Raw genomic sequence first — 21,682 nt, 5'->3', positions numbered from 1 at the left:
AAACTAAATACAGCACTTAAACCGGTCACACAAGGACTGTCAGCAATGTCAACAATGAAGAGGGTAATTCAGGACTAGTGCCTTTGGAGAGATCAGCAAAGAACACACCTGCTTTATATTCACAGATCAATTTTTAAGACACAAATGACTGTACATGTTCAGATACTGTGTGGATAAATGCAGTAAATAAACATGGTCCAGAAAATGTATTCATTAAGTTTTGTTTCAGAAAATAAAGCATGTACTCTTAATTTTGTTTTGTCTCCTCTCATTGCGTGTGCATGTTGTCAACGTACGAACTTTAGTCTCACCAAGTGGCAAATAAAAGTCAAAAGTGTGTTTTAGGCCAAGTCGATGAGTCAGAGGTTGATATTGTCAGGTCACAGATTTCGGGCTACCAGTGAATTCCAGTAGCGTGAGATAGTGGTACCATTGGAAGGATGGGCAACTGAGCAGGTCTCATGTGACTGCGTCTGTACATTGCAGATAGGAAGCGATAAATACAAGGTGACAGGGTCGAGAAGTATCTGGTTGGTTGACATAATTGTCATACTTTAAAACGCTCTTTTGTGTCATTTCAATTGAATACAAAACACGGGCAGTTCAAACAAACACAAGTCAATAACAACCATGCGTACTGGTTGCACGACAAAGTTGTACTTTGGTATTATGCACCACAACGAAAATACCGGGGAAGCTCTGAAGGCAAACGTCCCTCAAGTTGGACAATTCTGAACACAAAATGTTTCAATTGTCGTGACGTACAATGGCACACGTGATGATTACCCTTGTTTTACTTTGACTTCTTTGCAACACTGCACCTCACAATAATTGATTTCCCAAGAACGTTTTGCTGTCTTTAATTAGAGGCTGATAAGGTTGCTGGCTGTTTAACAAAAGACTGAAAGTGCCCCCACCCCCCACTTTAAAATGAATGGATTTTTGGAAGAGATTCAAACACAAACAAACCCTTGAGGAGGAGTCCATCCGCACACGCTTTTGAGCAGAATTTTCCGGCAGGACAGCATTCTCAAGAGCCTTACCCTAGTGTGATTCACATTTTGATACTCCCTCATAGATATTAAATCTACAGTATACGTGGAAGCTTTTACTTTTGTTGACCTGAAAAAAAGATGATACATGGGCTCATAATACAAAATGAAAACATTGAACAAACATTGAACTCACTGTGTAACTGCAGCTCCTAATGTAGGCACAAACAAATAGTACAGTTCAGTTGTATTTAACTTTCAGGTTCAACAGATTCAAAATTAATCTTTAAGAATGAGTCGGTTTAGTAAACTAATTCAGGTAGAATTTGCATTTGACTTGATGTCCCTAATGCACAATACATTTTAAATGACTCTTTAGTCTGTCGTTATTCATTTCGGGCGTTTGAGAGCCAATTAATTTGTATTTATTTTTTTAGTGGTACTTTTGGGCAATCTTTCAGAAGCACTGCAAAGCGAAACTCCTCTTTCCACTTGGAGAGCAGCCACCCACGGACGTCCACGCCCACGCGCACAGCCGGTATCACTCACAAGAGTTGTTAAGCGCTTGTTGAACCCGTCTCGAGTCAGTCGCTACACTCCTCCGGGGGAAAAAATATTTATATACTCACTTGTCGAGACTTACTATCAACATGCCGAACCGAAGCGAATGGATGCGCGTGTCCCTCCGCACGCCGGGCATCTTAATCTTCGGCCTGGTCATGGCGCCCTGCGGCTGGGTGCTCATCCTGACCGCCACGGTGGCCCCCAACTGGAGGACCCTGGAGGACATCCCGGACACGCCGAGCAACGAGTTCATCGAACAGGGCATCTGGGACATCTGTCGCTCCGTCACCACGTCCACGTCGTCCACATGCGGCTTGGAGGACAGCACGTACTTTGATAACGAGATCATCGACGTGGCCCAAGGTCTCATGGTGGCCTCGCTGGTGGTCACGCTGGTGGGCCTGGCCGTGGCCATCCCTGGCGTCCGCTGCTGGAAAGAGAGGCCCAACTGGGTGGTGGCCGGCCTCGGAGGGTTGTTGATCTTCATCTCGGGGGTGTTCGCCATCATCCCTGTCTCGTGGTACACCCACATCCTGGAAGACATCAGCACGGTCACGCCGACGGTCACCGTGCGCGTGGGCTACTGCATCGTGCTGGGCTTCATCGGGGGCATCTTCGAGGTCTTGGGCGGGTTCGTCATGTTCATCGGCATCTGTCGCTGCTGCGGCGGAAAGAACCGCGGCGAGGTGCGGGTGGAGGAATCCGGGCGCAGTCGCTTCAGCGCGCGCCCGCAGCCGAGACGCGTGGACGTGCCCTCCCTTAGCCGGGACCGAAGCCCCGCGCCCAGCAGCGTGCCATACATCAGGGACTCCATGGACGACGTCTCCTTCCCCAGGGACAAGAGCGCCGGTCCCCGTTCCATCGACACCACGTCCAGCGGGAGACCCTACGACGCGGACTTGTGAGGGGGCACCTCTGCAAGAACAAACAAACCGAGAGAAAGTCAATTTATTGCAGTGTTTCCCAATCTTTGCTGAACCATTAGAACAAAAATGTCACAAAAATATAATTATTACAAAAATATACTTGCATACAAGTTACACAATTCTGCTTTATCAAAGATTATAAACATCACACTGGCAGTAACCCCTTTTTAGGTCGAAAACTGCCTTGTTTTACTTTTGCAAGCTAATTGGAGGTTAAAATGGCTAAGAGATATTAAATAAGTTCATATGTTTGGAGCCAAACTTGTTGCAGTATTAATGTGTTGTACCATGCAGTGAAGGAGTCATTTTAATCGCAGTTTCCCGTTTTTATAGCTTTTTGGAATTACTTGTGCCCAAAAAAAAAAGCAGTGCAATCAAAGGAATCAAGATTTTGTGAAGAAAATTCCACCATATGAAGAATTTTGGTCTTTTCCATACTAATTTGTACATATCGTATTTTTCTGTCCAATTACTAACAAGGGCAATGAACAAGCCTCATTTGTGTTATAATGTAAATATATGTTTTTGCACTTTACATCAATGAAACCAAGTGATATGACCAATTATGTTTTCACTGCATCTTGTAAAAGCTTTATTAAACTGTACACTGTCTATAGGCTACTGTGTTCCTCTGACTTTTTTTCTCAGTGTGGTTTTTATAGATAAACAGAGCTGTGACTACTCATCTATGGCTGGTTGACTTTAAAATAAGATGACGAGATTAGTATAGTTAAGACATTTTTGCAATGTCACTCCTGATTTGCAGACAATCCTGAGAAACTACAGTTTGGCTTGCAGACATTGAACCACCCTGTTGGTTGACTTGTAAGTGGTTAAGTATACAGACAATGTCACCTGACCGGCACAGCTCGTCTGGCTTGTCTGTTTGAACTACTTTCACAACTCAAACAATGCCACACCATGGAGAGCAGTCAGACCACTGTTGTTCTTCGGAGCTCAGAGCGACACTTCACCTGCATTGTGTGGTTCAGGTAACAGAATTCGGATTATTTTTTGTGCACAAGTGAAAGAAAAAAAAAAAAAAAAAGAATCACAGCACATTGCAGTCCGTACAAAGTGAAAATAAATGTCCTGTAAATGTAATTACTACAGACAAATCACTTAAAAAAAAAAAAAAATGAGGCTTCAAAATCATACACTGGCTGTCAAATTGGAATTAAAAATCATTTTAAAATTCTCCTTGTTCCTTCTGCCTTTGTGTGACGCATGCACTGACGGTAGACAACGAGGCTCTCTCATGGCCTGCCAGCAGGCAAAAGACTGCATTAGTTGTGTTAAAAAAATAAAAATGGTGGCACATTTTTAACAGTTATAATAAAACCTATGTATTTTGAAACAAAGTACAAAATTCTGTTCTTCAACATTCTCTCATAGTGCTATTAGAAAAAAAAACATTCTGTTCTGAGTGGGTCGTTCCCTCATGACAACTCAATTGGTTTTGTCCTCAAATGTCACAGTTATTAAGAGATCAAGCTCATAACTTTTAGGACACTTTTAGGACACTTCCTTCTACACCCATGCCCAACCCATTGTGTGCACCAAACAGCCAAGCGTTTCAAAAGCTGCACTCTGACATTTTGCAGAATCAATCCAAGTGCGTCATAATATCATCAAACCAGGATATGATGCTTCATTTTTTCCAATGATTGTCTTTCAATCTGTAATAAATGCACTGTCATGACAATTATGCAATTTAAACAATAAATTCCACATTTCCATAAATAAAAAAGAAAATCAAATGCTGGGGTGGATTCACATACATTTTCTAAGCCTGGCAGAGAGCTTGGCCTGTTCAAACAGGTTGAGCAGTTAACTTAGTTGCATGTGAACAGCTGCATAAATGTAATTATAGTTTTGTTTTCCCAGATGGTGTAAATGGCACTCCCGGTGACTAATTGGGGCACTGCTTCAAGTGTACCAACCACTGTGCCCAGACACAACAATAAAACATAGGTGTGTCACAAAAAATGAAGCACTTAATTGTTCTTTTAGCCATGTCACAGTGACTGGTAGAGCAATTAAATGATCTACCACTAGATGGCAGAAAAACCAATGTATTCTTTTAAGAGTTTCCTTATGGAGCTGGCTTGGGTCAAAGGTGAGGGAAACACAATTAGAGGGACATTAAGTAACCACATTAATATTTGCCTTTTGTTTATATTGGACATCAATATAAAGGTCAAAATAAAATAAAAAAACTAATCACACAAAATCAGTGAGAGAAAATACAGCACAAATCCACAACAGATCTGAATTGGGTTTAAGGTTTATTTCTTGAACTCAAAACTTCAAAAGTGCAAAATTAATTTATCCAACTTAACTCATAGGTAACGGAATACTTTTGTTTACAAGAGGAATCTCGTTCGGTTTGAAATAGTTTACCTCATTTGGCTATACATGAACATTTTTTAGGCACTGAAAGTAAAACAAAAAAAAACCAAAAGAGGCACTTACAAGACTACATTGAATAGTTGAAAGAGTCTGCGCCACTCCACATTTGAACTGAACGTGTGCACTTTGCATGAGTCATTAGACCACTAATTACATATTTTCTTAATCCTGTCTGGAGGGCAAGTAGGTAATCAGATTACTTATGCAAATGAAGACAAAATGTGAAAAAAGGACTCAAATGTGCCTCGAGTGGGGGAAAATAAAAGTGCATATAGAAATAGTGGGACTCGACAAATGCCTTAAACTATCACAGTGTTGCTAGTTCATAAATATTTCCTCTCAACAATTGTCATGGAGCGTCTTCCCTTCTGTGAAAAGCAGAAATGTAAATTAGTGGGTGGAAGCAAACATTCCCTGGGGCGAGTGTCGTGTCTGCATGACTTGTTGGTTGACAAATGCGACCAAACAAAAGTCAACAGTGCACCACAACGACATACTCATTGTTTGTTCCTCAAACTGCGTTGCACACAAACAAACTGTTTGCTATCGTGTAAACTAACAGGCTAATTTCTTTCTGGTTCGTAGTTAGCGCAGAACATCGGTAGGGTTGGTGCTCGAAACTTGGTATCGGTTCTTTCCGATACTTCACCCCGATATTTGTGCGAAAACACTTTCAAACTAAAAAGTATGATTAGATTCAGCATTACTTTCTGCAGGCTTCGTGTTGTTTCATCCCAAACATCAGAAATGGTGAGATCAATCACAGTCTAGCTTAATTCAGCATTTGGGTCAGGCGGAGGAAAAAAAGGTCCATGCTGGTCCATCTCTGAACGCTTGAGTAAAATGAACTGGGAGGTTTCAGATGATGAAATTTCACTTGCCTGAATGAGAAGGAACATTTACTTAGAAATTTTTTTAGGAAGGATTTTGGTCATTTGAAAAGTCAATATTGTCACACTTTCATACACAAACACTCCAAACAGTTTCTAAGGAAACTGTTTAGCATACTAAGTGGAACTTGGAAAGTGCAATCCATCAGAAATGTGACTAACAGCACATCTTCTGGGGGGGAAGAAGAAAAAAAACTAACTAAATTTGGAGGTCGATGTTACATCATCAAAAAAAGTCAGCTCAGTGAGCAGCTGTCAGATTGACTATCAAACCTCAATTCACTTGACATGAGTTTATATGGAAAACAAAAAAGTCCCCCAATGTTAGTGTGCACAACTTTAAAGGTACAGTTGCTCATTTAGCCAAATCGAAAGAGTTTTGGGCTGAGAACGAACCATCAAATAAAAAAAACTTTATTATAACCCAATGACCTTGCCAAGAAAGCAGGCTCAACTGGTTTACTTTAACGTGAACTCTCATCAGTATGCCAACGATTGGCAACATTCTAAAAAATAAAAATAAAAAAAGTACAAACTAGCATCTTTTTCTACTATTTTTAGTGTGCAGCAGACATGCTGGACTACATCATTGCGCTTATTGAACACATACCTTCGGTTTCATTGTGATGGACTCACTTCACAAATAACTTGTTTCATCTGGTTTTGCTGCAAGATTCTGGAAACAAAAAATAGGATACGGAAATACTGTAATTTCTTTTGTAATTTTTCAAATAATTTGTATATTATTTTTACTATGCACAGCAATGGCCAGTACTGATTTTTTTGGGGTGGTACCAAATGGAGGGTCAAAAAGGTCAACCTTAGCTTCACCGAATTGTAAAACATTTTACCTCTCCTTCTGTTTCTGAATATGCTTCTGTCGCAATTTAGCAAAGATGAACGCCATGATCACCAAACAGAGAAGGGCAGCGACCACGCCTATGGTCAGCGGGAGGCTAAGCGATCCGTTAAATGTAAGCTGGCAGGATTCGCCCCGGTAGCCCAGGTGGCACTCGCACGCGAAGCCTAAGCCGCCGCCGGGGGGGAGCACGCAAAAACCCCGTCCGTTGCATCGGATCTCGCCGCAGGTGGGGAGGTTGTAGTCGATGCCTCTCGGTCGGGGGGCGCTCGTCATCGTCGTCTGGAAAGTGGAGGAGGAATGTGAGGATTGATGAATATTAAAAAAAAGTTTATTTTTTTCTGCCCATTTATCCGTAATAATGTAAACACGAGCTCAAAGTTAGTTTGGGGCCCTGCGAATGTTATTATAAAGCGTGCCAATGACTATTGTTTCTGGAACTAATCCTTACGTTTGGGGTGGAATGATGTTGCGTAATATGTGTAGGTGTGCAAGGTCCCTAACAAAGTAACAAATCCATAATCATGATTCAGAAATGACATCAACAATTAAAGCAATGAATTTCACTTACTATCAACAAAAGAATTTATCTACTGTATGTAAATTGATACAGTCCGGCAATCTAGTGTTTTGTAGTCCAACCCCAAATAGAAAATCTCAAAGAATTCAGAACTGGTTCTTATTAAAACCCCACAACTTGTATTAAACAAACCAAATTGATTTAAAGTGTAACCAAATACAATTTAAATAAATCTATTGTGCGGAGTACTTTTCAGATTTAAAACATGGGAAAATTTACTTTGAGCTAAAGCAGCAAGAAGAAAAAATGACTCACCTCAAGAACTTGTTTCCTCGCCACAAAGATTTGTTTTTTCCCCCTTGTAGGGCGTCTGCGTGAGATTAAAATTAAGCGTCGAGTTCCGCTTTCAGTGAGGGAATCTGTAACAAAACAGGGAAGGGGTTGAAAGCAGAGACCTGTGAATACCTCTTGCTTTTACTTCTTTTAACACAGAAGCACAGGCCCCGCCTTCTCGCTCATATTTACAAGTGAGTCATACCTGCACATCATGTGGAAGCTTGAGAGGGAATTTGAGTAATCCTTCACGTAATTGCAGAAAAACTAAACAAGATGATTTTAATTTGGTGTGTGTGGTGGCAATGCAACATTTTTACTTCCTGTATCTGACCGCGTAAAGGGATTTGATTCAAAAACATTTGGCTGAGAAACTTTTTGCACGCACACACACTTACCTCTGGGCTTCAATGGAAGTTGAGGAGGTAGGTGGGGCTCGAGAGAGGACAAGTTTCAACGAGACTCATTGACCTGATGTTTGTGGACCTGTGGTGTGGTCTTACATTCCTGTTAAATCCCAGAAAGAAAATGTATTCAACTTTTAAAGCTCTTGTAAAGACTCGACTTGTGACTCCACTTAGCTGAATAAAGTATCTTTGAATTATTCACACTTTTTGTAGAAGAAATTCAGTAGATGCTTTATACTGTTGAGTGAATGATGTCTGGAATGAAGTCAGTGCAGATATTCTTGAAGGTTAAAATTAGACAAGTACAAAATACAATAGCCACGTTAATAGCTTGGCATGGCAGGAGAAACATAAAAAGTTAATCAGCGCTAAAGACAGTTAATTGACATCTGCACCATTAAAAATTACAGATTGATATGAACAGGAAAGGAAAGGGGGGGGAACAAACTTACCCATGTTTCCTTGGCAGAGGTAAAAATTCCCCCAGCTTCATTCAGTGTGCTTTCGTCTCTATTTCAGCTCGGGTGCGGTCCAGCTACGAGATCCTTTGAGAGTCAGTCAACCAACCAGACGGTATGGAAGATTGATTCGTTTCAATTGCAATCCACAGAAGTTCAAAAAGGCAAGGACTTCCGAACCAAATGCAAGTGTGTGTGAAAAGTGACCTGTGGCTGCAGAATGTGACACAGGAGGAGCTTGGAAAGCATTTGGGCGCAATGCCACTGCTGCATTGTCAATTTTGTTGTTGTCCCCCCTCAAGTTGGGAAAAATGAAGTTACTATACACTTATTTTTTTATTTTTTAAATGTTTCATGAGTACACAAACCATTTACGATTATTTGCAGTTCTGAAGTGAACTCAATTACCTCAACTATTCTGCAAGCCTTTGGGTGTTTACTGTCATTAATTAGCCTCACTTGTGTTGCAACAGTGCCAATTATGTAAGTAGACTGTAAACGTTGATCAGTTTGTTTTTGTCAACTGAGAAACGCTCATTCCATTCGTCAGACAGTAACTCAAGGATATCGAATGCTGTTTCAATCTTCGTTTTTATTCTACAAAAGGGTTATCAGTTTTAGCACCGGGTTAGTGTTTAGCTAAGTATTGCCATGTAAAACAAACATCACAGATGCAATAACAGTTTCCAGAAAATGACCGCTAGGAAGCTACTGGGGGGTTCTTCAAGTCGGCTGGGGACTCGAATACCTGGGGAAATGAAAGCGAAAGAAAAAAAAAATTACTTCCTTAGGCACAGGAATAAACTTAAACTAGTTTATTTGCTAGGTAGCTGAGAATTTATTTACCTCACAGTCATCATCCGCATAGTCACTTTGCAGCACCATGTTTGACATCAACGTTTCCTTGTCTGGCGATTTGCCTCCGATTGATAGCCAGCCCTTCCTGCATCGAGACAAAAAAAAACAAAATTTCAATAGCAATCCTGCGTTAAATTAAAAAGTGCGTTTGTGTTCTGGAGTCGGCTGGAATTCAAATTCGGGCAAAGATGATCCTTGCCTTTTCGCAATAAGAAGAGAGACACCCAAGAGGACAACAAGCAGGCAGAAGACCACCAGGATCACGCTGACGTGGCTTCGCCGGCTTTCCTTCTCTTGACAAAACGTCCCTCGGTAGCCAGTCGTGCATTGACAGGAAATTATTTTGCCTTGAGTGACGCAGCTGCCATGGCCGCTGCAATGTTGTTGACTACACGAGGACGTGTCCTTGGAGTTCCGAGGAGGTTCCACGGGAGGCTTGGGAAGTTGATCAGACGTTTGTGGACCTAAAGGAATTCACACGGCAAATTGAAAATTCCTTCAAAGTCAAATTTGCATCATTTGAGACTCACAGTCTTGTTCGTCCGACTGGTCCGGACAGTCCACACGTCCGTCACAGAAGTTGCTGCTGTTGATACACTTGCTAGCATCAAGACAAGCTTGCTCCCCTTTGGGGCACGGGTGCTCTGGTGCGCAGGATGTGGGACCGTTGCTGTAAAAACCACGTGCACATTTGCACACGCGACCTCCGGGGTAAGGCAAGCATATATGCTTGCATTCCCCGTTGTTGACGGCGCACTTATTGGATCCTGCAAATAAGGTTTGGAATCAGGGCCCATTTTGTATTTAAAAAAAAAAAAAAATTCAGCGTTTTGTCACCACAGTAACCCAATGGACACACCCTGCTAATATTTGAATCAGATATGAACAAAAGTGATTAAAATAGGTTTCACTTGTGACTGTTCAGTTAGCAACTAGGATGTTTAGTAAAGCTCGACCCACCTGTCTGGCTGTCCTGACTGTACGCTCGGATTTCCACCAGGCTGCTTTTTGTCTCAAACCAAAGTTGTTTGGGATGGTGGCTGTCGCTGAACCACATTTTGGTGACCTCTAAACAGGTTGGAAACAAACACAGTTCATGTATCAGAATATGAAGGGGGGGGGGGCAAGGCATTTAATGGAGCGCACTTGAACAATCGTAATTAAACTGTTCCTCCTCATCGATAAATCAAGCAAAGAAAATGAACTTGAAGTGATGAAAAGCTCAACTTGTGTGAATTATTCATTGCTACATTAATCTGACGCCATTTGCTGCCCGATGGATGAAGACTGATGAGCGGGAGGGTACATTTGGAAGAATTTAGTGCAAAGGATGAATACCTAATTAGTGGGACTCACCAGCAATGGATCAGTTTAAAATAAATAAATAATTCTTACCCTTTTCCAGTGTTATCCAGAGGAGCATATTCTCAATGTACGTGATGGAGGTAACTAAACCTGGCCCTGCTTTGTATTGTTTGTAGCCGGAGCCATCCAGTCCAATAGAGCAGATGAGGCCTTCAACTAGATGGGGTGAAAAGAAAAAAATAAATACATAATTTTTTTTTAAATAAAAAATCTAATCAATGAGAAAAAAACTAGTCCAAACGACTCATGATGAAAAAGGTATTAAATTCAAAACCTGTGTCAACCCAGTAGATTGAAGTTCCATTCTTGGAAAAGACCACTGACAGGGGGCTGGAAGACTTTGTCCAAAGCACCGTTTTGCGTCGACCATCCATCCACGCGCAGCTCACTTCAGCCTGGCTCTTACTGCCCACGTGGGCCGTGTAGCAAAGTTGACTCGAGGGGGGATGCACTGCAATGGAGGTTGTGCGCTAGAAGATCAAACAATCTGTGTGAGTCCATTGCAACCCAAATTGAAGTTCATGAGTGGGACCACGTTGTACAACCTTAACGCTTCCCTGCAGCAGCGAGGTGGTGTAGCCTTCAGGGCTGCTCGTCACGTGGAGGTTAGGTCGGCCGATGCTGCTCCAGTAGACGTTGGAGGTCACCCAGTCAACCGCCAGCGCCATGACGAAATCATCCTTAAATAGCTTTACGCTTAGCTGCCACTTTGATGCTAGTCATTGAGAACCCAAATTAATTTCTTACCTTCAGTTGTACAAGCCGACCAGCTAGTGTCAGTGCCTGTCTGGATCTGGGCCCGCTTAAGTTCAGCATATCGACAGTACCTTGTTTACCATCAGCCACAAACAAGGACAAAGCTTGGAGAGCCAGATCCAGTCCGGTGGCCTCAACAACTCCAGGAATGAGCAACACTCGGCTGTTTGGCATACTTTTCAGACCGACGCCATCTTGACGCAAGGACTTAAAGTAAACCTGGATGGGAGGGGTGGAGACACCATCAGATAAATGGAACATTTTGGAAAAACAAAAGCCGACTAATCACCTGATAGACTGTTGTAGAAGACAGAAGCAGGATGAAGGACGAATCCAACGGTAGCGAGCAGGTGATCTTGTCCTTGGAGAGTATCAGCCCCTTTGGACAGCGGCAAACTGCTGCCGGCTGCATCTCGGATGCGCCGGTTGTGAGGAGGCACATGTGGGAGCACCTCAGCTGGTCGCAGGGGTTGGATATGGCGGGCTGGGAAAGGGGATGCATCAGCTGGAGAGAGGAAACGGACAGCATATGTGGTTATTTGTCTCCAAAATATAAATACATTAAAAAAATCATTTATAAAAAAAAAAAAAAATTTGTTTCTCTCCTTTGACACAAAATAAAAATGTTCCAAACTGATGACTAACCTTCAGCCCAAAAGGCTGCCCTGGTCTTTTGAGAAGAACCTTCTGGTCTTTCCCTGTGTTCTTATCAGCTGAGCGGATGGTTCTCCGCTTGGTGTCGGACCAGAAAATCCGATCATTGAACACGGCCACTGAGAAGGGGCTCGGAGTTTCAGCCAGCTGGAGAATCTGGCAAGAATGGTAGAACCGTTCGCCGCCGGACTCGATTGCCAAAATCACATTCCAACCCCTTGCGTTGGATGACGCTCACCTTGACATCATCTCCATCCAGAGAAGCCGATCCGATGCAGCGTAGCTTCTCGTCGGCCCAGTAAATGCGCTCGTCCAGGAAATCGTAAGCCAAACTTACAGGCCAGGTCAAGCTGCTGCTCACCACCACCTTCTTCTTGGAACCATCCATGCCCGAGCGCTGGATCTGAGGGGTGCTGCCGATCTCGGACCACATCATCAACCTTGGGGGAGGTGACGGTTAAGATTTGCAGCCAGAATTACAACGTCCTTCCCGACCGGGTCCCTCACCCTTTGTGCGGGATCAGCACCAGCGAGCGAGGCAGCTCAAGATCTTCAGCCAGCACCACCGTGTAATCTTGAGACTTCAACGTGGTGTCACTGAGGCGCACCGCCCGAATTTGGCCTACGAGTCCGTCCACCCAGTACAGGTTCTTACCTACCCAGTCCACCGCAATGAAATCCGACTTGACCCCTGGAAGCAGATTTAATTTAAAAGCCGGTCTATTTATTTTGGTGTCTGGGATTCCAAGCGCACCTTTGATAAGTGTCCCTTTACTGCTGGAGTCTTTTGTCATGTCAGCCCAGCGGATGCTCTGGTAGTCCGGACTGAGCCAGTAAACCCTCTGCTGAGCCCAGTGGTAGTCCAACGAAAAGACCGGCTGGTTGGCAGAGGTCAGAAGACGCAAAGAGCCGCTTTGAACTCCAAGAAGCAAAAGCTCTGCCTGGACGGATGCCACGAGCAGTGGCTCATCTAAAGACAGATGTTATTTCATTTAAATTTAGTCAACTGTCAATCATGGATAAAAAAAAAAAAAAAAAAAAAAATTAATATTCTTCATTTTTGTATTTAAAACTTATCACATTTTAAAAGCAATCACTTTTGGAGCGCCTACCTTTGGTCTTGCAGCTTTTGTTGTCTGGCTCCAGGTAGAAGCCGGGGTGGCACCGGCACACGTAGGACCCACGAGTGTTGAGGCAGGTGTGTTTACATGCTTCGTGAGGCATCAGATTGCATTCGTTGGTGTCCACGCAGGAGACTGCGTCGGAATGTAGCGTGAAACCTGCTGTGCAGTAACACCTCTGCAAAAAAAATAAATTTAACCATTATTTCTTTTATTTTAATTTGATTAAATGTATCTGTACATTTGTCCCTGAATCAAGATTTTTTTAAATGTATTTTTATTTAATTTTACAAAATTCATCGGTTTATTTGTCCCTGAATCACTTGAGCAATTTATGCAAATTCCCGTCATTTTTTTGTTTGACTGACCGGTCCATTTGGAGTGCTGACACAGCTATGATCACAATGAGGGAGTGAAGGGCTGGAGCAGTTGCGCAACATGCATCCCACGCCCTCGTCCGAGCTGTCGGCACAGTTGATCAAGCCGTTGCACGCCAGTCGCGGATCAACGCACTCGCCGCTGCCGCACCGGTAAAGGTGGGAGGGGCAGTTTCTCGGTTTGCCTGTGGAAACAGACGTTCAAGATCTAAATTGTCCAAAATTCACCTTGTTGAAATGTCAAGTATTTTTACATTTGTCCTCATCCACGCCATTGTGACAGTCGGCCTTCCCGTCGCATCTCCAGGACACGGGGATGCATTGGCTGCTGCTTCCACACTGCCACTGGTACGCCCGACACGGCGGTGGCTTTGTCTCACAGTTCTAAAAGCAAATTTTTTTGTTTTAGTGACATTTCATTTGGACAATCACCCAAATACATCTACTTTTTCATCCGAGCCGTCCTTGCAGTCTTCCTCCCCGTCACACAGCCATTCACTCTGCAGACATTCGTGACTGTGAGGGCATCGCAGCTCGGCCGGGCAGCGCGGCGGTCTGGCGCAGTCCGCCTCGTCCGAGCGGTCGCTACAGTCCGCGTAGCCGTCGCATCGAAGGGCCACCGACACGCACTGACCGCTGGTGCAGCGGAACTGCTCCACGTCGCAGAACTTCAAACCTGCCGGGATGACATTGATCTGATTCTAGCTCCGCCCCCTTTTTATTTCCCCCCCCCCCCCCAATGTGACATACCGCACTTGTCTTCATCCGAACCATCAGCACAGTCTCGTTCGCCGTCACACAAGAAGCTCGCCGGTATGCATCGCGTTGAGTTATCGCAACGGTGATGGCAGCCCGACACTTGACTTTCGCAGCTGATTTCATCGGAGCGGTCTTGACAGTCGTACTGTCCGTCGCACACCTGATCAGTTCGGACGCATCGGTGACCGTGATGGCACTGAAACTCATCTGGGGAAAGAAGCATCTCATGAACCATCACGCTCGAGGACTAATCTCAAAGATGTAAACCGACCCGCTTTGCATTCAGCAGCGCAACCCTCTTCGTCCGATCCATCCTGACAATCCTTCTCTCCGTCGCACACGTGGTTGTAGATGACGCACCCCAGACCGTCTCTACACGCCTGGAAGCCGTTTCGGCATTTGAGGGGACCCGCCTTGTCCCTGGAGGCTTGGCGCAGAGAAACAGATTGGACTGGGTCGAACAGAATTTAGATTTTCATTTTAGATCTTACACGGTGAACCGCCATCGGGGGACTTGCACTTCTTTTCATCGGAGGAGTCGGCACAGTGGGCACGACCGTCGCACACGTACATCCTGGGGATGCACTTTCGCCGATCGTTGCACAAGAATTCCCCTGAAGGGAGGGGCAGGGGAGTTAATACAGAAGTGAATTGTTTTGATAATCCATTTGCCGCTTCGGTTGACTTACTCCGGCTTTTGCACTTGAAAACGCAGTCGCTCTCATCAAAAGAATCTGGACAGTCCGGTTTCCCGTCGCAAAGCTGTTTTTGAGCGATGCACAACGATGAAGTCGGGCATCGAACTGAAGGGGTGATGCAAACCGGAGCGGTACTCGGAAACATGGACGTAATTGTTGGCGTGGTTGGTGCATCTGGAAAGACAAACTTGTTCAAAGCGCATTTGCAGAAATTAATTCTGGTTTCGAGTGGACTTACCACAGCCGAGCTCGTCGGTGCCGTCAACGCAGTCGGGCTCTCCGTCGCACAGGAATTTCTTTGGGATGCAGCGATGGCCGTCGGCACAGCGAAACTCGCAGCTTTTGGTTTGTTCCCAGCAGTCCAGCTCATCCGAACGGTCGCTACACTGAGCCCGCCCGTCACAGACTTGAGCCTCGGGGATGCACATCACTCCGTGAGCACACTGGAACTCACCTTTGAGTCAATAGAGCAAAAAATGAGGAATTACCAAAAATAAGATTTTTTAAAAAGAATTTTAAAAAAAAAAAAAAAAAAAAGAAAGAAAATACTAAAAATATATAAATAGATAAATTATTTGTGAAGATGGTCAAGACAACCTTTTGCACACGTATTCTGGCATCCTTCTTCATCCGATCCATCCAGACAATCTTTTTCTCCATCACAAATGTGGCTGTTGAGCACACATCCCTTGCCATCCTGACACAGCCTCGTGCCCTTCCGGCATTTCAGCACCTGAGCCGTCGTTAAGCGAGGAACTACCCTCCGACAATCCACCTCATCGGAGCCGTCGTGGCAATGAGCTCGGCCATCGCACACGAGAGCGCTGGAGACGCAGCTCCTACCATCCTTGCAAAGAAAGTCGGCTATGGAGGAAAGGAAAACGTGATATAAAAAAATATATATATTTGGTGTGGTTGAAGCCATCATTTATCAACTTACTCTTCGAAGGGCATTTTTTCACACAGTCTTCATCTGATCCATCAGGACAGTCTTTTGTTCCATCACACATTTGTGTCGGGGCGATGCAGAGAAAAGAATTTGGACACAACACGGTTGGACTCCGACAAGACTGCTTGTAAAAGGGCTTGGCTGTTGAAGGGGATTCATTTAAGCCCGGACTGGAGGAAGTTGGACTTTCTGCAGACCATCAAAGTTGAGAAAAGTTCAATATTCCACCAGTCACGTAATTTGAACAAATTTGAACATACCACATTCCGCTTCATCTGAACCATCAGCACAGTCTTTTTCTCCATCGCACACATGGCTGTAGGGAACGCATTGAGTCCCGTCCTGACATAGCTGGGAACCTAAACGACACTTCAGCACCGAATTCCGGTTGGCAGGCGGAGCTACAGGCGAACAGTCGACCTCATCGGAGCTGTCGTGACAATGAGCTCGGCCATCGCAAACCAGCTTCTTGAGAACACAGCTCCGCCTGTCTTTGCAGAGGAAGTCCGCTGTGGGAGAATAGTAAAAAAAGATTTTTCAAAAAAAGGGGTCATGCAGAATAAGTTAAAAGCAGCTGACTTACATTTATTTTTGCATCGTTTCAGGCATGTTTTCTCATCAGAGCCGTCAGGGCAATCTTTAACGCCGTCACATATCTGCGTTGGGGGGATACACGTTGAATCTGGACACAGAAACGAAGGACTGGTGCAAGACGGCTTGATGGGAGGTCGATTTGGGCGGCCATTTTCTGGAGGCGGTGTCATCCGTGTGTCTGTAAATATTAAATTAAATAATCCTGGTTTAATAATTTGGTTTTATATTCAAAAAATAAAAAACTTACCACATTCTTCTTCATCTGAGCCATCCTGACAGTCTTTCTCTCCATCACACACATGGCTGTAGGGAACGCATTGAGTCCCGTCCTGACATAGCTGGGAACCTAAACGACACTTCAGCACCGAATTCCGGTTGGCAGGCGGAGGAGGCGGAGCTACAGGCGAACAGTCGACCTCATCGGAGCTGTCGTGACAATGAGCTCGGCCATCGCAAACCAGCTTCTTGAGAACACAGCTCCGCCTGTCTTTGCAGAGGAAGTCCGCTGTGGGAGAAGAGTAAAAAAAAAAAATTTCAAAAAAAGGGGTCATGCAGAATAAGTTAAAAGCAGCTGACTTACATTTATTTTTGCATCGTTTCAGGCATGTTTTCTCATCAGAGCCGTCAGGGCAATCTTTAACGCCGTCACATATCTGCGTTGGGGGGATGCAAGTTGAATCTGGACACAGAAACGAAGGACTGGTGCAAGACGGCTTGATGGGAGGTTGCGTCTCGGCAGGTAATGGCGGTCGATTTGGGCGGCCATTTTCTGGAGGCGTTGTCATCCCTGTGTCTGTAAATATTAAATTGAATAATCCTGGTTTCATATTTGGTTTTATATTAAAAACATAAAAAAAAACATACCACATTCTTCTTCATCTGAGCCATCCTGACAGTCTTTTTCTCCATCACACACATGGCTGTAGGGAACGCATTGAGTCCCGTCCTGACATAGCTGGGAACCTAAACGACACTTCAGCACCGAATTCCGGTTGGCAGGGGGAGGAGGCGGAGCTACAGGCGAACAGTCAATCTCATCGGAGCTGTCGTGACAATGAGCTCGGCCATCGCAAACCAGCTTCTTGAGAACACAGCTCCGCCTGTCTTTGCAGAGGAAGTCCGCTGTGGGAGAATAGTAAAAAAAAAAAATTTCAAAAAAAGGGGTCATGCAGAATAAGTTAAAAGCAGCTGACTTACATTTATTTTTGCATCGTTTCAGGCATGTTTTCTCATCAGAGCCGTCAGGGCAATCTTTAACGCCGTCACATATTTGCGTTGGGGGGATGCAAGTTGAATCTGGGCACAGAAACGAAGGACTGGTGCAAGACGGCTTGATGGGAGGTTGCGTCTCGGCAGGTAATGGCGGTCGATTTGGGCGGCCATTTTCTGGAGGAGTTGTCATCAGTGTGTCTGTAAATATTAAATTGAATAATCCTGGTTTAATAATTTGGTTTTATATTCAAAAAATAAAAAAACATACCACATTCGTCTTCATCTGAGCCATCCTGACAGTCTTTTTCTCCATCACACACATGGCTGTAGGGAATGCATTGAGTCCCGTCCTGACATAGCTGGGAACCTAAACGACACTTCAGCACCGAATTCCGGTTGGCAGGCGGAGGAGGCGGAGCTACAGGCGAACAGTCGACCTCATCGGAGCTGTCGTGACAATGAGCTCGGCCATCGCAAACCAGCTTCTTGAGAACACAGCTCCGCCTGTCTTTGCAGAGGAAGTCCGCTGTGGGAGGATAGTAAAAAAAAATTTTTTAAAAAAGGGTCATGCAGAATAAGTTAAAAGCAGCTGACTTACATTTATTTTTGCATCGTTTCAGGCATCTTTTCTCATCAGAGCCGTCAGGGCAATCTTTAACGCCGTCACATATCTGCGTTGGGGGAATGCAAGTTGAATCTGGACACAGAAACGAAGGACTGGTGCAAGACGGCTTGATGGGAGGTTGAGTCTTGGCAGGTAATGGAGGTTGATTTTGGCGGCCATTTTCTGGAGGCGTTGTCATCCGTGTGTCTGTAAATATTAAATTGAATACTGGTTTAATAATTTGGTTTTATATTCAAAAAATAAAAAAACATACCACATTCTTCTTCATCTGAGCCATCCTGACAGTCTTTTTCTCCATCACACACATGGCTGTAGGGAACGCATTGAGTCCCGTCCTGACATAGCTGGGAACCTAAACGACACTTCAGCACCGAATTCCGGTTGGCAGGCGGAGGAGGCGGAGCTACAGGCGAACAGTCAACCTCATCGGAGCTGTCGTGACAATGAGCTCGGCCATCGCAAACCAGCTTCTTGAGAACACAGCTCCGCCTGTCTTTGCAGAGGAAGTCCGCTGTGGGAGAATAGCAAAAAAAAAATTTCAAAAAACGGGGTCATGCAGAATAAGTTAAAAGCAGCTGACTTACATTTATTTTTGCATCGTTTCAGGCATGTTTTCTCATCAGAGCCGTCAGGACAATCCTTAACGCCGTCACATATCTGCGTTGGGGGGATGCACGTTGAATCTGGACACAGAAACGAAGGACTGGTGCAAGACGGCTTGATGGGAGGTTGAGTCTTGGCAGGCAATGGAGGTGGATTTCGGCGGCCATTTTTTCGAGGCGTCGTCATCGCCGTATCTGTAAATATTAAATTGAAAATTCCTGGTTTAACATTTACAAAAGTTGTAATCATGTATGCTCACCACCACTGGCGGAGCTAAAAGGGGGACTGTGGGGACACTGCCCCCCCACAATTTGTTTGGACCTACCGGGTGTCTTATAATGGATCAGTGTTTGTTTTATATTAAAAAGAAATAACATACCACATTTCTCTTCATCTGAGCCATCCCGACAGTCTTTCTCTCCATCACACACATGGCTGTAGGGAACGCATTGAGTCCCGTCCTGACATAGCTGGGAACCTAAACGACACTTCAGCACCAAATCCCGGTTGGCAGGCGGAGCTGGCGGAGCTACAGGCGGACAGTCAACCTCATCGGAGCTGTCGTGACAATGAGCTCGGCCATCGCAAACCAGCTTCTTGAGAACACAGCTCCGCCTGTCTTGGCAGAGGAAGTCCGCTGAGAGAGGAAAGTAAAAATAAATGAATAAAAAAAAAAAGTCCTGCAGAATAAAGTGCTGATTAAGCTAAAAGCAGTCGACTTACATTTATCTTTGCATCGTTTCAGGCATGTTTTCTCATCAGATCCGTCAGGACAGTCTTTAATGCCGTCACATATATGCGTTGGAGGGATGCACGTTGAATCTGGGCACAGAAACGAAGGGCTGGTGCAAGACGGCTTGATGGGAGGTTGAGTCTTGGTAGGCAATGGAGGTCGATTTCGGTGGCCATTTTCTGGAGGCGTCGTCAGAGTGTCTGTAAATAATCAATTGAATAATCCTGGTTTAACATTAACAAAACTTTTATCTACCATAGCAAAATGTGTAACCTTGACGACAAAAATAAACATGTATGCTCACCACCACTGGCGGAGCTAAAGGGGGGGGGACTCTGGGGGCACTGCCACCCCCAAATTTATTCGGACCCACCAGGTGTCAATGAATACTCGGTTTTTTTTCCCCAATATTTGGTTTTATATTTAAAAAAAAAAAAATGTTTTGCCGACCCCTTTCGAGGAAAACCATAACCCTGGCCCCGCCAGTGCTCACCACATCCTTCTTCATCCGAGCCATCTCTGCAGTCTGGCTCGCCGTCACACATGTGACCGAAAGGAACGCATTGGCTGCCATCTCGGCACAATTGGGAGCCAATCAGGCACTTCAAAGCTTTGGCTTGGCCGGCAGGGATCGGAACGCTGGGACAGTCGACTTCATCGGAGCCGTCGTGACAATGAGCACGCCCGTCACAAACCAGGCTCCTGGAGATGCAGCTCCTTCGGTCCTTGCAGCGGAAATCATCTGGGGCGAAACAAATTAAAATTTAACGCTCCGGGTGGATTTTTGACAAATATATTTCCGACTTACTTTTGGAGGAACATCTTTTCACGCAGTTATTTTCATCAAAGCCGTCAGGGCAGTCTTCTCGCCCGTTGCAAAATTGCTTTGGGGAGATGCAGCGACGGACAGAAGGGTGGGGACAAAGGACGGCCGGGCTGATGCAGGCGGGAAGCGCCGGCGCGGCTTTTGTGATTTCGTTTGGATTTGGCGAAGTCACATCCTGCTCTGCTAAATGTGGACACACATTTTTATTAAATTTGACCAACCCGGTTTGCAAAACGTTCAAGTTACTCACCACAATCTTCTTCGTCCGAGCCATCCTTACAATCGTTCTCCCCATCGCACACGTGGGTGTACAGAACACACTCGACGCCGTTCTTACACGGTCTGGAGCCTTTTCGACACCTGACGGCATCCACCCGAGGCCCGACTGCGGCAACGGCCGGGCAACCGACCTCGTCCGAGCCGTCGGAGCAATGAGAGCGGCCGTCGCACACCAGCGCTCTCGACACACAGCTCTTCCGGTCCTTGCATTTGAAATCATCTGAGAAGAAACGTTAAAGTCAGAAGCTGCAGCTTTTTGGAACTAAACTAAAGACACAACCTTTGGAGGAACATTTCTGAAGACAAAGACTTTCATCATCTCCATCAGGGCAGTCCTTTTTGCCATCACACAGTTTATTTGGAGGCAGGCAGATGGAGGTGCCCTTGCATAGCACAGACGAGCAGGCGGCAGTAACCGGAACTATGGAAACAAACTTTCACCATCTAAACTTGATGATCAAAGTTGTCGATAATATGTATGAACCTGCATGGACGTCCCGGAGTGCTTCCACCACACTGACCACGGGACCTCTGGTTGTCACATCCTGGATACGCCGCCCTTCACGTCGGTCCCACAGGGTCATGACGTCAGAGGACAGCGACAACAGGTAAGGTTCCAAGGCGCCCAATAGCGAGCCGGAAACGTTCCATCTTTTTCCCGCTTTGTGTTTATTCCCTTGGTGCAGACTCAATATCATCAGGCCTGGAAAAGAAGAGTATTAGTACTGGAAAGCAAAAAAGGTTTAATAAAAAAAGTGGACACACCTGCTGTGTCGGAGTTCCACAACAGACTCGCGGCTCTGAGGTCAAAGGCCAAATTCTCTACGACTCCATCCAAGCGCAGAAGTTCTCTGGCTTTGCCTCCAGTCATGCTCATCGTGAAGATAAACTCCTCCTCCAACCAGATGACTC

General features: G+C 45.0%; 3 protein-coding genes and 2 long non-coding RNA genes across 5 annotated transcripts; 1 reads left to right on the top strand and 4 right to left on the bottom strand.

The window, feature by feature from the left end:
• The first annotated feature begins 1,505 nt into the window (after positions 1-1,505).
• cldn23a (claudin 23a) lies at positions 1,506-3,501 on the top strand. The gene has a single exon (XM_037265551.1). The coding sequence runs from the start codon at positions 1,643-1,645 to the stop codon at positions 2,459-2,461; it is 819 nt and encodes a 272-aa protein (XP_037121446.1). The 5' UTR covers positions 1,506-1,642; the 3' UTR covers positions 2,462-3,501.
• Positions 3,502-4,753: 1,252 nt separating this feature from the next.
• LOC119131261 lies at positions 4,754-8,477 on the bottom strand. Its single transcript, XR_005099619.1, has 5 exons — positions 8,356-8,477; positions 7,479-8,003; positions 6,636-6,925; positions 6,395-6,460; positions 4,754-5,775 (listed from the first exon to the last, which is right to left on the bottom strand). It is a non-coding gene; the product is annotated as an uncharacterized LOC119131261 (long non-coding RNA).
• On the bottom strand, positions 5,805-6,388 carry LOC119131262. The gene is made up of 2 exons (XR_005099620.1): positions 6,198-6,388; positions 5,805-6,138 (listed from the first exon to the last, which is right to left on the bottom strand). It is a non-coding gene; the product is annotated as an uncharacterized LOC119131262 (long non-coding RNA).
• Positions 8,478-8,892: 415 nt separating the features above from the next.
• On the bottom strand, positions 8,893-16,286 carry LOC119131538 (low-density lipoprotein receptor-like). The gene is made up of 26 exons (XM_037266070.1): positions 16,159-16,286; positions 15,890-16,087; positions 15,547-15,813; positions 15,188-15,403; positions 14,941-15,123; positions 14,743-14,865; positions 14,523-14,678; positions 14,243-14,458; positions 13,939-14,168; positions 13,747-13,876; positions 13,484-13,677; positions 13,107-13,293; positions 12,749-12,964; positions 12,502-12,685; positions 12,233-12,434; positions 11,986-12,150; positions 11,630-11,845; positions 11,332-11,559; positions 11,130-11,264; positions 10,859-11,054; positions 10,615-10,740; positions 10,180-10,287; positions 9,750-9,986; positions 9,419-9,683; positions 9,208-9,304; positions 8,893-9,109 (listed from the first exon to the last, which is right to left on the bottom strand). The coding sequence occupies exons 2-26, from the start codon at positions 15,957-15,959 to the stop codon at positions 9,062-9,064; spliced, it is 4,395 nt and encodes a 1,464-aa protein (XP_037121965.1). The 5' UTR covers positions 15,960-16,087; positions 16,159-16,286; the 3' UTR covers positions 8,893-9,061.
• A 1,730-nt stretch (positions 16,287-18,016) lies between these two features.
• Positions 18,017-19,151, bottom strand: LOC119131672 (LDL receptor repeat-containing protein egg-1-like). Its single transcript, XM_037266304.1, has 5 exons — positions 18,914-19,151; positions 18,583-18,840; positions 18,303-18,515; positions 18,091-18,230; positions 18,017-18,028 (listed from the first exon to the last, which is right to left on the bottom strand). The coding sequence occupies exons 1-5, from the start codon at positions 19,116-19,118 to the stop codon at positions 18,017-18,019; spliced, it is 828 nt and encodes a 275-aa protein (XP_037122199.1). The 5' UTR covers positions 19,119-19,151.
• Between the last annotated feature and the right edge of the window lie 2,531 nt (positions 19,152-21,682).

This window comes from Syngnathus acus, chromosome 12, assembly GCF_901709675.1.
Source record: "Syngnathus acus chromosome 12, fSynAcu1.2, whole genome shotgun sequence".
Taxonomy (NCBI): domain Eukaryota; kingdom Metazoa; phylum Chordata; class Actinopteri; order Syngnathiformes; family Syngnathidae; genus Syngnathus; species Syngnathus acus.
The sequence above is the reverse complement of the archived record's forward strand: the minus strand, read 5'-3'. Positions and strand labels throughout refer to the sequence as shown.